Source organism: Prinia subflava, chromosome 5 (genome assembly GCF_021018805.1).
Source record: "Prinia subflava isolate CZ2003 ecotype Zambia chromosome 5, Cam_Psub_1.2, whole genome shotgun sequence".
Classification (NCBI taxonomy): domain Eukaryota; kingdom Metazoa; phylum Chordata; class Aves; order Passeriformes; family Cisticolidae; genus Prinia; species Prinia subflava.
In genome coordinates, this window is record NC_086251.1 from 49,029,717 (window position 1) to 49,046,051 (window position 16,335).

Below are 16,335 nucleotides of genomic sequence, written 5' to 3' on the forward strand. Positions count from 1 at the left end.
TAGAAAACATTAAAGTCAACTGGGCATTTATATTTGCTTTGGGTGTTCCATTTCTGGTATGTGGAACTTTACACAGCTCATACAAAGAAAGGAGGAGAGAAGAAGCTTCTGATTAGTAAAGCTTTGCCCTGCTGATTTAGACCATATTAGTAAGACTAATAAAAGTTGAGCCAGGATGCCAGAATGAAAGTCAGACCTACAGCAGGCATCAGAAGACCTACTGAGTGTCATAATGATCTTAGACAAAATAGAAACAGAATTTAGGGATTAAAAAAAATGATACAGCAAATATGTGTTTTCTTGGTAATGTGACTTGGGTAATCTCCAAATGGAATGTGTGAGCATTAAAGTATTAAAGCCTAAAAAACCCTCAGGGGTGGGAACATTAACACTGATCACACACCATTTACACCTCATTGTTATATTTCCTTGAAATCTTTTTCCTTGAAACATTATAGCTCAGGACACCCACCTGTAACATAAGGAAATTACAACAAAGTTGCTGAAATTCTTACTACTGTTATGCAAGACACGGGCCCAAATTCACTCTTATTCCTTGGATGTCCAGGCACTGTTTCTTGTCACATACTGAGCTCCTGGGTATGGAGTATTGTCCCTCTCTGTACATACCAGCTTTTGTCCTGACAGGACTTCCAGGAGCGCCATCAAGATTTTGCCATCTTGTATATCAATGAACAAGTCTTTCACTTTCAAAGGAGGCTTGCACTGTGAAGAAAAGAAACCAGGTAGTTTTTAAAGCACTACTTTCTGATAAATCACCATGATTTTAGAGATGGAAGGAAAATTTTACAGAGACAAAGACAGAGATACAAGAAGTAAATCATAGCCTGCTGTAAGAAAGAGCTGATTGTTCTTCACATCAGTGGCAATTCTGTCCTATGAATGTTGGAGCTAAAACTGAAATCAGACAAGGACTAATTCCAGATTTCCCATAGCAGAATCTAACTCTAAATACCCTGCATAAGAAATAGGCACCCAGGGCTTGGGTGCTGATCCCTCAGACTAGGACATGTCCAGCAGAAGCAAACACCACTTTGTGCAGAAAGAAGTCCATGATCCAGCCAGCCACAATGTCCCCTCTCATGTGAAAGGCTTCTGGTGGTGCCGATCTGTCTCCCAGCATTTTCTAAGTACTTTAAAAAGCAACTTCTTGTATTGTGTTTCTCTTTTCTCAGGAAACTCCTCAAAGGAAACCTTCTCCTCACTTCACTGCAGTGTTGGTGGATGTGTGCACGTCAAGGCACACAGCCAAGTCAGCTCAGCCTTAGGGTTAGTCCCAGCTGCAGCAATTCCACTCTGCTCAGGTGTCACTCACTCACGTGTTCCTAAAGAGCCCAACCTTTTCATCTTTGGTTGGGCAACTCGCTTCTGTTCAAATCGACACTGCTCCTGGCAAACTGGGACCACACATTTTCATTGCTCATCTTTAATCTAGCCAAGAGACTAAATAATGCTCCATGAAAGAAAGCAAAGTATTTTTCATTTCAAAATTAAATAACTTATCTGAAAGACTAAAGCCCAAACACTTTCTATTCTTTCAAGCACTTAAAGCAAAAACAAACAGAACTCAGAAATTCAGACTACTCCCAATTATCCCAAGAACAGCAGAGATGACCCAAGTGGGATCACACCAAAAGGTTCCTGAAGAAGTACAAGAAGACTTCATTGCTGCCTCTGAAAAAAAGAAGACACCCTGCAAGAAGTGCTTGTTTGAGGATAAAGGCAGAAGACACCTTTCTCAGTGGGTGTCCTCAGGGAATCACCTGTAATTAGAGAAAGCTTTGGTGAAGCTGTCATTATTTACATGGTTATGTTTATTATGCTACTTCCAGCAAAAACATTAATAAAGCAGAAGGCTTTCACCCTTTCTCCAGAAAAACATTTTTATTTGTTGAATCAGAGAGGAAAAAAATTTGTATGCACTCCAGAGAAAGCTGACCTGCTCACAAAGGTTCTAAGACTTCATATGCCTGGCACAGCCAAATTAACAGCACCCTACAGCCTTTTTCATTATATATTTCCTTCTGTAAATCAAAGACCTTGTTTGCAGTCACATATTTGACAACTCTTTCTGAAAAGTTCCAAAACTGCAGTTAGTTTAAAGCCCTAGAGCCTGATTCACGAAGGAATCACGTAACACTGTCTTCGTTCCGCGAGGCCTTTGAGAGCAATCGCTAGTCAAAACATTTCCAACTAGCCTTACTCTGATTTTCCAGTGAGATTTAAGAGGATCCCTTTATGCCTTCAGAAACACTCACTGCAAAGTAGTAGACTTAAGCAACAATATATGTGATGCCTTTCTCCTAAAACCCCTTTACTTTATTGTGTGTGAAATGCAATCACTTAAGAACTACTAAACTGAGAGTCAGTCCAAACCTAGTCCCAATCTGTACTTTTTGAAATTTAGCCACACATACTAAAGCATTGTGAGGCTCAATCACCAGTGTGAGTTAGGGCTCTGTCTAAATCAGGAAGCTGGTCTCACTCCTTAATCCTGCACTAAGCATTGCTGCTGTCTCAGTAATATTAGGATTTTTTTCTCATCTGTCAATAAGAAGAGTAAATTAGGTTTAAGAGCCATACTGAGGTGTCATTTTGAACCAACTACAACTTAAAGATATGATGTCCAAATATTAGCTCTCTGATGTGAGTAGTGGATATGTGAAGATCCCATCATATTGCCCCCATAATATGACTGACAAGGGATTACTGTTTTCCATCTTCAGATCTGGGATGAAGACAGGTTTTGAAGAACATCTGTCTTTAGCCATGATTCCTCAGATGTTCAAACTTCTAGTTCAGGGAAGAACACAGACATCATCACCTCAGAGCCTCAACCATACTTGATTTTATGTGGGTCCATTCTATAGGAAAATTCTACCCTCGTGGTAACAGGCAGTGGCATTAAAGATTTAAATGCACCTGAGATGAAAAATGCCAGTCAAGCATTCATTGTGCCTGAAAACTAAGTTTAATTAATCCAGAAACCAGATTTGAGCTTCAGCTCATTCTCCACCAAACACCTCTATATGCACAGATGTCAACTTTGTTTCCAAAGTTTAACTACTTCAGAGGAGTTACCTGCAATCTGTCTATGGCTATGTCCTTGTATCCCAATGTCAAGACTCTTTGTCAGTCTTACCTTTCCCAAATGCAGGTTTATCCATCTGGTAAAAGTCCTCTTCTGCACATTTTCACGTTCAACTAGAAATACCAGAAACAAAAAACAGCACTTAAGTTTCCAGAAGAAGGAAAACTGGTGGGAAATTTCAGAAACTGATGCACAAAAGAGTTAGAATTCATGAGAACTTGGAGAATAAAATATATTCTAAATCAGGAGATACAAGGTTCAGTTTCAGTGTTTTATTCAATTTCTTTGCCCAGACATGAGCTATACATTTGTAGATGCATTTTAAAGGCAGGAGGAAGGAATTTCTCTTAGTTTTGCAATCTTCAGTGTTCAGCTTCTGCGAGGTGAACATTTATGTGCTGTGCACAGGTCTGCAGTGTTGTCACCCTCTGAGCAGGCAGCTTGACTCTTCTATGTCAATTTATAGGATTATTGCTCTGACACCCTCATGCAAATTGGGCTGGCGTGGATTCCAATGTTTGCACAAGGAAACAGGACTAACACAACAATTTTGTCTTCATTCTTATGAATGGAAAAGCCTCATGAAATCCCATCTTCCCATTCTCCTAACCAGTGCATTTAGAATCAAAATTCCGAGTCCCCAGACTGAAGGATCATTTTATTTATATTGCAATAAGACTAGGAGTGCTTGTTCCTTGCCAGAAGTGCTGTGCACTGGGTGCTGTACAAACAGCTCTTGGGCCAGCTGAAGAGTTTTTAATCACATCTGCCATTTCCTGAATCCATTTCCATAGTGAACTATGGCAAGAGTGCAAGGGGAATCATATTACTGACCAGCTTTCATTTACCTTCTAATATAAAAAGTAAACCGTATATTTAATATAAATGAAGAAGACTGTCAAAGTAATATTTCACTTTAAAGACAATTATTCTCAAGTGGTTCTCAAGTTTCACTTGTATTAAGGAAATCTGGCAATTTATGAACAAAACCCATTAAAACTAGTTATATGCTAGTATTTCAATTTACTCATAGAGTGTATCAAATATATTTTAAAACCATTTTGTGTTTCTTCAGCCCTACAAAAACAGCTAACCTGTCTACTGGGAAATCACCTTCTGAAAAAGTCTGGGTTGCTTTTATTGGTCAGACTGATTACAGGCCAAGCAGTAGCTTCTGTAAATCAAATTTTAATATTGTTCTTTTTGATCATTTTAACCAAAGGGTCAGCAGCCTCTAATCATATGTATAACTGTTTTCCTTAATTTGATGCATTGGAATAGAGCTTTTCAGCAAAAAGTATATCTGTCACTGATGTCCATTCAGGCCTTTTAAGTCATCTTATTCCATAAAACCTGATTTTCTCCAAGATTGGTTAAAAAAGTCATTACCCTTTAAGTGCTTTAGAAAACATAGAAAATGCCAAACTAACTATTGCTGTTGGCTTTTCTTTTAAAATGTCTTAGAAGAATGTGCAAAGATTTGAAACAGCTCTCTACAAATGAAACTGTAAATTATATTAGGACTCCAGAGTATCTGTAAAACACCCACAGCATTTACCACCTACAAATCCCAAAGTACAATAAACTGAGAGATGTGTCACATATTTCTTGGGCTTCGCTTTCTTCAGCACCTCAGCTTCAGAACTGGATTTCCATGCACTCCCTCCCACAGCCACGGCTGAGCAGCAGAAGTGTGTGTGTCACCCAGGGTGTAACTTCGACAGCTGAGCTGTTAAAATTAACCTTTGACAGTGGGTGGAGGTTAAGCCAAAACTGTTCCCAGATATACTTCTTTCTGTTCAAATACAGGTGTTGGAGCAAAGGGGAAGGCAGAACAGGCAGAGGAGCTAGCAGCAGGTGACAGGGCCACCTATTAAACTTGTCCAAAATGCTGAGGAGTGCTTGGATGACCACCAGAGCCAGGCTTCAGAAAAGAGAAAGGAGACCTTATCAAACAGGCTGGATATACAGGTTTACAGTGTCAACCAAAATCAAAAAGGAAACACAGAAAGGTTCATAGAAGCAAATATAGTGTATTTTCTGGTATCATCAGAGGCTTGGTTTCTTGTCATATTTTTCACCAGTCACTTTGGCAACCTTCACTTTCAGTGTAAATAAGGATGCAAAAGAGAGCTGTGTTTATTTACAGATCACCCATAAAACTGAGCACACACTAGCTCCTAATTTTGCTGCAGAAATTCTGCCATGATGCAAATCAGGAGTTGCACATATGCCTCAAAGGATGGGTGAGCCAAGCTGGTATTGCTGCTTCGAGAAGCTCACACACCAAACATTAAAAAAAGGCACATTCAGGAAAGCACTTGCACACATAGACAGGTTTCTGAGTTTGTGTCTATGGCAAACAGCTTCTTTCCAGGAAGAGTGATGACCTCAGAATGGGCACTATTTGATTCTGTAAAATTCTAAAGCAACAGTAACTTGAAGGGGAAGAAAAAAGGAGAGGAAATGTGTTTATAAAATCCCTAAGGCACAGAAACCCCTAATGCAGTCCATATGCTCGATGGCAGAATTAATGGGAAAAGTTCAGCACAGGTATTTAGTGATGTGTGCCTTTAACTGCTATTCTGCTCCAGCCCTGTAGACCTCCCAGTTTCAGGACAGCCACTCTTCTCCACAATCTTTTCATTTAAGACTATTGTAGAGACTCTATAAACTTTATGCAGTTTCTATAAATGAAATTGAATCTTTTTTTCTCCTTCACACCTAATATTATATAAAAGTGAAGAAAATCATTCAAGTGCAAAGTTCCTATACTTATGTATATAGTTTACTAAAACTGCTCTGTGTTTACTGGGCAGCTAGAGAGCAATAACACTATTATAAAATAATAATTACACCCACCATATGGCTGGCCTGCACTCAAATCCTATACTGGAAAAGAAGGATGCCTGCTGTGAGGGTTAAGTTGAAAGATGTAATCCTGGAAGGTAGTAAAAAGTCAGGAATTGCCTTTTTGATCCAGCTCAGCTCAGATCTTGATATAGGAAAAATTATGGAGACAAATTCTGACCACTCACAGAAGCTGGGTCTTCCACACTCTTCCAGTAAGCCCAACTACAACATGCTTTCACAGGAGAGAGTAAGAGGCAGTGTTTGTATCCAAGTGCATGGGTAGGGCACTGACAGGCATTAACTGCAATGATTTAGAGGCAAAGAAGCCACTGGAGAAGGAAAAGGTGTACTGTTAGGATTGGGTGTACCCTATTGTATAACCCATACAGTTCTCTGTCCCACAGCTGTGTCCTAGAGGACAGCAGAATTTGGCAGAATTTGGCTCAGCCCCAGTAACTGCACCCTAGCCAGTACTGAATATTCACAAAGATACACTGCTTTGTAAAATCTTATGGTAAAGGCAACTAATTTCTCAAACAGTAAAACTAAGCTAGTTCAAAAACCAGTTGGGTAAAAATCGAGGTTAAGCTGCTAATGCACAAGGGAGTTCGTCTGCTTTCCTGTGTGGCACTATTTCCTTCCCCATCACTCTAGAAATTCCTCAGGCATTTGCTAATGCCACTTCTCCCCCTCCCAAATCTCCTCAAAGGTCACTACTGTTTGTATCACCTGCAGGAAGCTGATCCCTAAGAGCCTCTATGTTCAAACAGCAAATTGGAGATAGCAAATATTGATTTGCTTCTAAATACTATTTATTCTGTTGTTGTAGAACCAGTTACGAATAATCCTCTGAGGCACACCACCATGGGGCTGGGCACTTCAAGGCACTATGAAACATGGAAGCTGATTTGAGTAGAACACTTGTCAGTGTAATTACATAGCTTCAGGAAATTGCTTGATTTGCATGTATGGATATTACTCCCAAAGCAAAGCAGGTCACTTAAATTTGCTTCCAAACCCATTAGCATTTAATCTAGAATATCATCATCAAGTGACGTTAAAACCTTCACAACAGGCCAGGCTGGCTTGTAGATCCACTTTCAACTTACCTTCCGGACACCTTGCCAAGTTCCAGTTTTATAACAAGCCCAAAATCCAGCTTCCTTCTTTCTGCCACAACCTCTATAGACACACTCACTTATGAAGAAGCAAGTCTTCAAGATGGAAATGCTGGTGTTGGCCATCTAACTGTGACAGAGCATGCTTTAACCACCCTTGGCCTCAGTGGCAATAACTTGCCAGGATAATCACCCCACCATATTCAGTTTGTAAGTACCCAGTGGCCTCCACAGAACCAGTTCATAATGTGCATGGCTCTGGATGTATCCCAGCATTTGCCAAAGTCTTTGATCTGGAGAAAATGACACTTCTTATTACACAACAAAAATATATGAGAAAATGTATGATAATTAAATACTACAGCCTAACTCCAAAGTGGAATGTGGTTCAGACACCCTAAGTCTTGGGAAATGCAAATTCCTCTCCTTCTGCCTTCCTCACCCCCAAGCCCCTGTTCATAGAGTTAAGCAATCAATCCGTCTCTAATGGACACACATTGAGCAATCCACTTTTGAACTCCAGGCCACTAAATAAAACGAGAATTGGATTTTAAAATGGGCTTCATGCACTTTGATGCAGCTTAGGTATTTCTGATTACTAGGCATCATACTAACAAATCTGAATGCTCCTTTCTCTGCAAACAGTGTTCACGAAGGAAGCCAGACTGACATCTTAGAAAATGCATTTTTCCTAAAATTGCTCATTTGAGATGATGATAGATGCAAGTAATTGCCTATGGGCAAATAAAGACCGTGCCATTAGTTAGAGTACATGGTCAGGCACTAGATCCAGGATGTTGATGACAGATACCGGATACTGACAGCCCTAAGGAAGTAGAGATCCTTGTCCAGGAGACCTTCTACTGTTCAAATACAATACATGGGACAAAGTTCAGGTGCACAGCCCAAGGACAGAGCACATGCAAGCAACACATCTGACATAGGAAGGATGATTAAAGGCGTACTGTAACAAAAGTACAAGGGGGTGAGCAAGAGAGACTGGATTGGGGGTAGCAACTGACAGCAAAAGAACTGGAGAGTTTGAGATGAAATGTGTAAAGTAGGGCAGCAGAAAGTGCAATTAAATCTTGTACTTTTTTTTCATCTCAACACAGAGTTACATTAAACACATTGAGCTATGAATGCTCAGAGATGTAATTTCTATTACATGTTTTCACAAGAGGATGAAAAAATAGCTCAAACATTCCTCTCATGTATATTGTGCAGTCCAGCAACACTGCTCTGTGAGCACTCAGTACTTGCACATAAAAATCTCCATATTTGTAGGAGTGTGAATTTTAAAGGCATAATTGAAATATAAGGAATAATTTTAGCCAAACTGCCCACAAAATTAATTTTATAAGCTTATGAATTCCTGTGAATTCTATATTTTCCTTGTGCTTAAGAAACCCCCAAACAGCTTAGAAGATTAATATAAATTTTCTGTTTGATCTATACAGGGGTTGAAGGCTTTGTTGTGTACCATATGCCAATTTGATGTAATCTGGAGCACATGAAATATTAAATCTTAAAACCCTGGTTTTCTAAAGGAAACATTAACTACACTATATAACATGAGTCTGCTCTCAAGTTACCTCTTATGAACAGGGCCTCTAAGCCCTCCAGATGAAGTTGTTAAGTTAATTGTTTGTTGAAACTGACCCATTTATTAGGGTCCTTATTAAATTTCTATGGCAGGTGTTGAAAGCTTGAGGCTTTTTCATTCCATCAAAGTTGCAGAGTCCAAGTCTTATTGGTTAAAATTCTTTAAAACTCAAGTTGGTGCTGCAGAACACAAACACTGTAAGATCCAAGCATTACATTTTCATTAGCTGCAGCTAAACAGGTTTCTTTTGGACTTCAGTGCCTAGTTATAGCAAAATATTTACTGCTGCAATTGGTATATTAAGATTACATGCACCAGACAAATACTACAGGATGAATATGAGATTTCTAAAAAACTCTTAGTGCTTCAATCCTCATAATGTCTGAGACAGATGTTTCTCTTACCAAGAATTAGATTAATTTACTTGTAAATTCTATTGGGCTTTGGAAGCAAAATCCTACATAAAATATTACTATTAGAGCTGATCAAAATAGCTTCCAATAAGAGGGATTTATATTTTCCCTTGAAAACTAATTTAGTAGTGGCAGATGGTAAAGATTCCCCTTCATGTACCCTTCAATCAAAAAGCAAACATCTTTGTTCGCATGACTCTTTATATACATGGGAAATGTTATCGAACAGATTAAAAAAAGTTCTCATTTACATACCAGGAATACCAGGAATGAGACAAAATCTGACAAGGTTAAAAGAGAGAAAAACAATTCTGTTCGGACCACTGAATGAAACAGACATCAGTGCTTACTGTGAAAATTGCTGGACCCAAATAAAGTATTAATTAGATTAAATTCAATGGCTTTGAAATTGATCTAAAAAGTGACTTAAGAGTTGATCCAGCAAGGGGTTTTCAGGCTGCACAGAGCACCTCTTGTGGTTTATTACACACTGTTCAAGGACCATAACACCTCCTTCTGAGTATGCAAAGAAACAGGATTTGCTGTTACCAACAATTGCCATTAGGAGAAATGCAACAACACCCAATAACATCATGGTTCAAGAGTTGTTCCTCGCCAGAGTTCACAATGTTCAGTGCTGTTTGCTGCACTAGCACTGGCTTCTCCTAATGGTTTACCTCCTGGGACTGCTCATGTTTCTTGAAGGAACTGAGGTCTCCAGCTCTGCAGTGGGCAAAATATCTCACCCTGTCACTGGTGGCATATTGAACTCTGCTTTAAAGCACAATGCTTAACTTCAATTTCAACCCATTGCACCTTTTCTACCTACTTGAGTATGTCCAGTCAGATGCTCTGCACTTGTTCAAAAATAAAATACAGAGCGCCCTTCTGAAACTAACAAAAATGTAGTTGCCATGTTCAGACAGGTACCAGTTAGCCCTATCAGTTAGAGAAATGGTTCTTGAATAAAGTTCACATCGACATGGTTTTACTAGCACAGACCTTCCCTCCCACATGGAGTAGGTCCCACAGCCATTTTAGTATCTGCACCAGTATCTAGGTATCACTTCTAAGTGATCCCTGGCCAGATCTCATCCTGTGGCATCTAAAATGAAAAATACATCATCCTCCAGACACCATCTTACATCCGGCGAGTAAGGGCTAGTCACAGAGTCCACTCCCTTCCATCTCCACTTTGCATTTACCTTTACTTGTTATGGCAAACCTAGAAAACCTAAACTGTTAAGCATATTCATTTTCATTTATTCTTCACATTTTTTCATTTCTAGAGAGGAAAAAAATCCTTTTGGCTGGTTAACTTTGTTGAAACATCAAAATCTGAAATGCAGTAAGATATTCTGCTATACATCAGATCTGACAACAGTGATAAAGCCTGAATAATTTGAGATGAGCAAAGGAGCCAAACAAAACCCACATTATGTGTCAGGGTTATTTCTTGACATTCCAAATGAGATGAGAACTAGCACGTGTCCAGAGTCCCACTGTTTCCTACACTTGTCAGTTAATGTTAACAGGTTGGTGTTTAACTGTACTTTTATGCATTTGAAACCATTGTAATTAAATCTGCGAGTGAAATGAAGAAAATGCAGGTGCAGGGGATTGGGAACACATCCACTTTCCACAGAAGAGTCCCAGGCAGTTTCCTGAGCTTCTTTAGACCAATTAGTCTTTAACACAAAATTTGAACTCTCGCTATTATTAACCAGGATCTTTAAAGCACCACAGGATGGTACAGAAAGGCTGAGAAGACAGAGGGGTATAATCTTCTTTGGAATTTGCCTTCACCTGTGGGACACTTAAAAGACAGTAGTTTAATTTTCTAAAATCAGGTAAGGAAAGGCAACCACAACGGTGTCACAGAACTACCTTGCAAAAGCCCTGAAATCACAAAGGATTGCTTGCTGGGGTGCCAGTGGCATCTGGATTTCTCTTTTCTGCTTCCCCCACCGTCCCCCAGCAACTCGAGATTACCCAGCCAATACGTTATTCAAAGAAAGGAATGCTTACAAAGCCTTCTGGACAACACAGCACTACAAGAGGTTCAGAAGTAAAACTTAATTATATGTGTGCAGTACTGAAAAAGCAGCAATAAAAACCAGAAAGAGTAACCCAGTGCAGGGAGTTACTACCAAAACCCACTGGTGTCCTCAAGAAATGGAGTGGCCTTGGATGGATATGCAGAATCCAGAGCCATACTGCCTTCTTCCTCCCTCCCACTTATTCATCCTTTTAATATCTTATCAAAGCAAATAAGCAGCACAGAAGAAATAGAGTGAGGAGCATGGCACTCAGGAGAATATTAGAAACATGCAGAAATATACATGCAATTCTAAGAGCAAAAGATTGAAGAGATTTATGGAGATTAATATTAACTAGAGAAAAATCCTCTGGCTTTGGAGGAATAAGCAGATGCTTTGTTCATTGTGGGCCAGACACATGATCTGAAGTAGAGGGTACAAGATACTTTTGGAGGCACAGAGAGGAACAGAAAATCAAAAACAACATAAGAGGCAGGAGCTACACTATATAAGGTGCTGTACTGGAGCACAAGGCAACCACCACTCAAAAATGGATGAAGGCAGACTGTAGGCTGCCAGAGCTAGATTAAAATGGACAAAAAGCTGAACCACAGTAGAAATCCTTTTTAAGATGCATTTTATAAACTGCAAGAGCCTAGCAGTGACCGGTACATACTCCTGAGGAGTTGCCATTTGACGTAAATGACCTGTTGGGAGGTATTCTAGGAGGCCTCAAGAGTTACTCCTGCTTTTCTGGAGAGGGTGCCTGCCACAGAAGAAGTTACAGGCAGACTAAGGATGGCAAAGTTCTGAGTGTTCAGCAAAGTCAATCCTGCAGTGTCCCCCACAAGACCCCAAGCCTTGCCCATCTAGGACTAACACAGACCTTGTGGGCAGCACAGCAGAAAGCCTGGTCCCCTCTGCACCCTGGTGAGCACCGCTTTAGGTAGCACAGGGAATTGGGAGCTGCAAGTCCTGGGTATTATTCTGGGTGACACTATCCATCTACCAAAAATGAGCAGAGAAATTATTTTTCTGAAATCAGTAGCAGTCTTTTCTTTGCTCCAGCAGGAGCTAAGACCAGGTTATAATGTATGAACATAGTTCACAAATAGTATTGGCACAGCTTACCAATTAATCAAAACTAAAAGACATCACACAAAACCTTGGGCTGAGTTCGGATGAAGGCCTGCAGTAACACTCAGAATCCCACTTTTTCCTGAGTTTCCAAGAATGTGGAGCAGCCCTCAAGTGACTGACTGACCCTCAAGCTCTTGATGGAGCTCCACATTTTTAGCTATATGCCTGAAGGCAGGTTTGAACAAATCTACCAAGGAAGAGCAATGTGTGTATGAGCTCTCTTGTTCTGGGGATCCAACAGTAAAATATACCATTCTATGGCATTAAACCAATGTCATCAAAAACCCCAGCACAGTGAACTGTAGACACTTCATGCACCTTCCACACTGACACTGACTTGCCTCTTCACTTTGTTATTACATAGTTCACCTGTGGTTCCAGGACAGCCACCACCTCTCTACCTGGCTATTTTTTGCAACTATTTTCCAAATTTCAAGTGAGAACATGGCAGGAGCCATGAAAATTCACACTCTGTCCTTCATAGCCATCCACATCCACATCCGCTCAGAAGGAAAGACAAATGTAAAAGAATTTGGATTTAAGTGCCAAGCAAATATCTGAGTTCTTCATGGACATTTCCAAAGACATTTACCAGAGAGACACTCCTCATGAACACTATTACCCATTGCAAGAAAATCTTTCAAACAAAGCCCTGTTACTACATAACTATACTGTGTGTTTGCACTGTACCTTCAACCTCAGCTCTGTCATCCTCCTAATCAGACTTTTCCATCCCTGGGGACAAGACATAGCAGTGTCATCTAATACAAAGAAGCAAAGGGAGCAGCAAGAACTTCAGGGGGCCAATTATCATGCAAGCAACAAGCCCTTCCTTTAATACAATCTGCAATGCTCATATGGCATCATAACATCTTTCCAAAAGCCAAGTTTAAAATAAAAAAAAAAAAGCCCATGGAAAGAACACGTATTTTGTTGCTTTGAACTGTGTCCAGCATGCACAACAATCCCTCCTGAGATGTGTATAAGAGATACACTTCAAAAAGGAACGTAAGCCATTTATTTGCCATATTAGCTTGTACTCAGAAGAGTAATCTTATATTCCAGAGAAAGGTGGACTTTCCAATACATGTCATAGTCCCTAGCAAAAGGAATAAAGGCATTTTGGCATGAGGGGTAGGGCCAGCACAAGGGAGGGTGCCAAGCCACACTTTGGCAGCAGAGCTGGCCTACAGCAGCCCATGGCCCAAGAGCACTTACATATACAAACACTATCACACGAGCTCACTCTTGCTCCCCACGTTGCACTGCCTTGCATCTCTCACCCCAAGCTCTAACAACAGGATTCTGGTTAGTGCATGTTCCTCGTTTTTTCTCCATTTGCCATATCAAATCAGGAATGTTGTGCAATGGGAATAATGCAGAGCATGAGGGCTGGCAGCATTCCTGTTGCTGTAGGAGTCAGAAGAGCTCTAATCAGTCAGCTTCTGGTCTGCCTCTTTTTCCTCTCTCTGACAGGCACACCTGCCAATTTCAGCCCAGAGGAATGGTGCTATGTGCTGGATATGGTTAATAGGTGATACCTCCACCTTCTTTAGGCCTCCAGTTACCTTTAGAGCTGGAACATGCATGCTGTCTAACAGGAAAAAAATCAGTACCTTAGCCTCCATCTTTCTTCAGCCATAGGAAATGAGATGGATGGATGGATGGATGGATGGATGGATGGATGGATGGATGGATGGATGGATGGATGGATGGATGGATGGACAGCAGAAAGGACACCACTGCTGTCAGGACTACACACTCTAGTTCCTTATGGCAATCCATAAGGAGCTGGACAATGCAGTAAAATAGGAAAAGACACCAAAAGCATAAGGAAGGCTGCACTGCATGCAGAACCATCACCAACACTGAGATCAGTGGGCTAGTACAAGCACTGGCACTGCGGGTGAATGGGATGATGAAATCTCCTCACTCAGGCCCTGTCTGTGGTCAGACCTGGAGATTTCAAAGACTGTTTGTATATGACTTGTACAAGGCTCTTTTAAGAGAAGTCCAGGTATCTCACAGAGCTGTTTTTGAGCCAGGACAGAGCCATTCTGCCTTGCATGGTGCTTTCAGCTGAGAGGCTTTTGCAGATGGTCATGGTCCTCTGCAGCAACCAGTGCCTTGCCCTGCTCATGCCACCCAGCAACTGCTTAGTTCTGAGAGCCTGGTTTTACATTGAGAAGCTTAACTCTTGTGAGGAGTTTCTACTCTTTACAGCTGTATGAAATGACTTAAAACAAACAAAGCATTTCAGAAATATGAGACATGACTCATGGGTTTTTGAGAGCCAGAGTTCACATATCCCCATTGTGTGTCCTTTTGAGATCATGGAAAGACATTTTAAGTATTCCAAGGACTCTGGCAGGCTTGAAGTGTGCATGGCAATGAGGACCATCAAAGCACTTGCAGCAGCCATAGTACAAGCAAAGTCAGACCAGAGAATTGCCTAATCATGACTAAAACATGATCATACAGTCAGCTCCCCTCAGGATTAGAAACACAATGAAATCTTCATAGAGGAAAAAAAAATCAGGAATGCAACAACCTGATTGCAGCCTCTTGCATGGCAACAGGAAAACACCAAGTCTTTAAGCAAAAGATGCTACTTTGAAACTGAGGTGTCATTAAAAAAATTAAAATTACTCTCAATGCAAAACAGCATTTAGACTCTGCTACAAAATATTGCTAGGAAGGTCATGGATACCAGAGTATGACCTCTATAAAAAATCCTATGTAAAGTATGTCAAGGAGAAGGCTCAAAATCTTAAATGCCTGTGGGAATTCCTTTCTGGCCTTGGGTGAATTTTCATGCTCTGTGCTTCTCATCTGTAACAGTGCAATCATTCACATTTTGAAGCCAAATGGAAACTGAACCCACAAACACTGACTGCAAAGTCAGGCCCTAATGTTTAGAGAATAAGGAATTTGTAAGATGACTTTCATGATTCATCTATCCAACAATATCAAAACTGCTGATCAATATCATCATTTGCACAGCCAAGGAGGGAATCCAACAGGACTTGATACAGCACTGTGCCTCTCTTGTTGTAGCTTTGTTTGCACCTGCATATTGACCCCAGTGCAGTAAAGTTGTAAAGACAGGAACGCCTTTTACCTACTAATCCTGGAAGTTACTGAAACCTGGAAGTAGCAGAGGAGAAAATGTTACAACTGAACTTCATCAGCATGCCATTCTTCCCTTGATCACCAACATGACATTCACAAGAAAGTCACAGAAAACTCAGGATGGGAATTTTGTTTTAGTGTAACTTCACAGAGACTTTTCATGGTCACCCTTTAGTTTATTTTTTCCATTAATAATTATGACTGCAATTTAGCTATAAGAATGGCTTTGAAAACATACCTTCTCTATTCCCATTTATTTCTACAGCTGCAGAATTATATTGTTCAACTTTCTTAAGTGGATTTCCTTTGGCTTTGGCTCCCATTTAATAAAGTGACGAGTCCACTGAATGCAGCCTTTGCAGTTTCAGTGGATTAATAGGGTAAAGCCTAACTTGATTGAAAAATAACTTTGCTCCATGTTGCTTTACTGCCAGTCAGCTCACACTATTGCCTACAGCTGTGTCTGGCTGACAGACCAGTAATTTCACTTTTTGTTTGTTTTCAAATGTCCAGCAACAGCAAAACCCATAACATGAACATTCTTCATCTTCTGTGGTGTGTGCAGAGTAGCTGGGAACCCTGTAAGTGGAGACACATTGTCAGAAGAGGGCTTTGCTGCTCTGCTGGAGATCAGCAGTTGACAAAAGCAAAGAAAGCGTGTATGGACCAAAGACAGGAACGCAATTACTTACAATTCCATGCCAGATGGAACACGTGGCTGGCAATTAAGTACAAAAAGCTTGTCAGAAATCCCTAAGCACATAATTTAATCAGGATTTGATGCTATGACACCACAACATGCTGCACACCTCTTGAAGGTCTGCAGAGCCTTCATTCCTCACTCATCTCACATCCTGCAGCATTCTGGGCACAGCTGTGTCCCAGAGCTCTTCCTTGACAGCACCCACAGCTCAAAATAGGC

At 40.5% G+C, this 16,335-nt stretch overlaps 1 protein-coding gene across 3 annotated transcripts in view; it reads right to left on the minus strand.

The window, feature by feature from the left end:
* Positions 1-16,335, minus strand: part of CLMN (calmin) — a 75,268-nt gene that overhangs the window by 22,586 nt on the left and 36,347 nt on the right. For all 3 annotated transcript variants that reach the window (XM_063399296.1, XM_063399295.1, XM_063399297.1), the window contains exons 2-3: positions 3,164-3,225; positions 631-726 (exon numbers count right to left, since the gene is read on the minus strand). In XM_063399296.1, the coding sequence (XP_063255366.1) occupies positions 631-726; positions 3,164-3,225 (158 nt within the window). The remainder of the gene's footprint in view (positions 1-630; positions 727-3,163; positions 3,226-16,335) is intronic.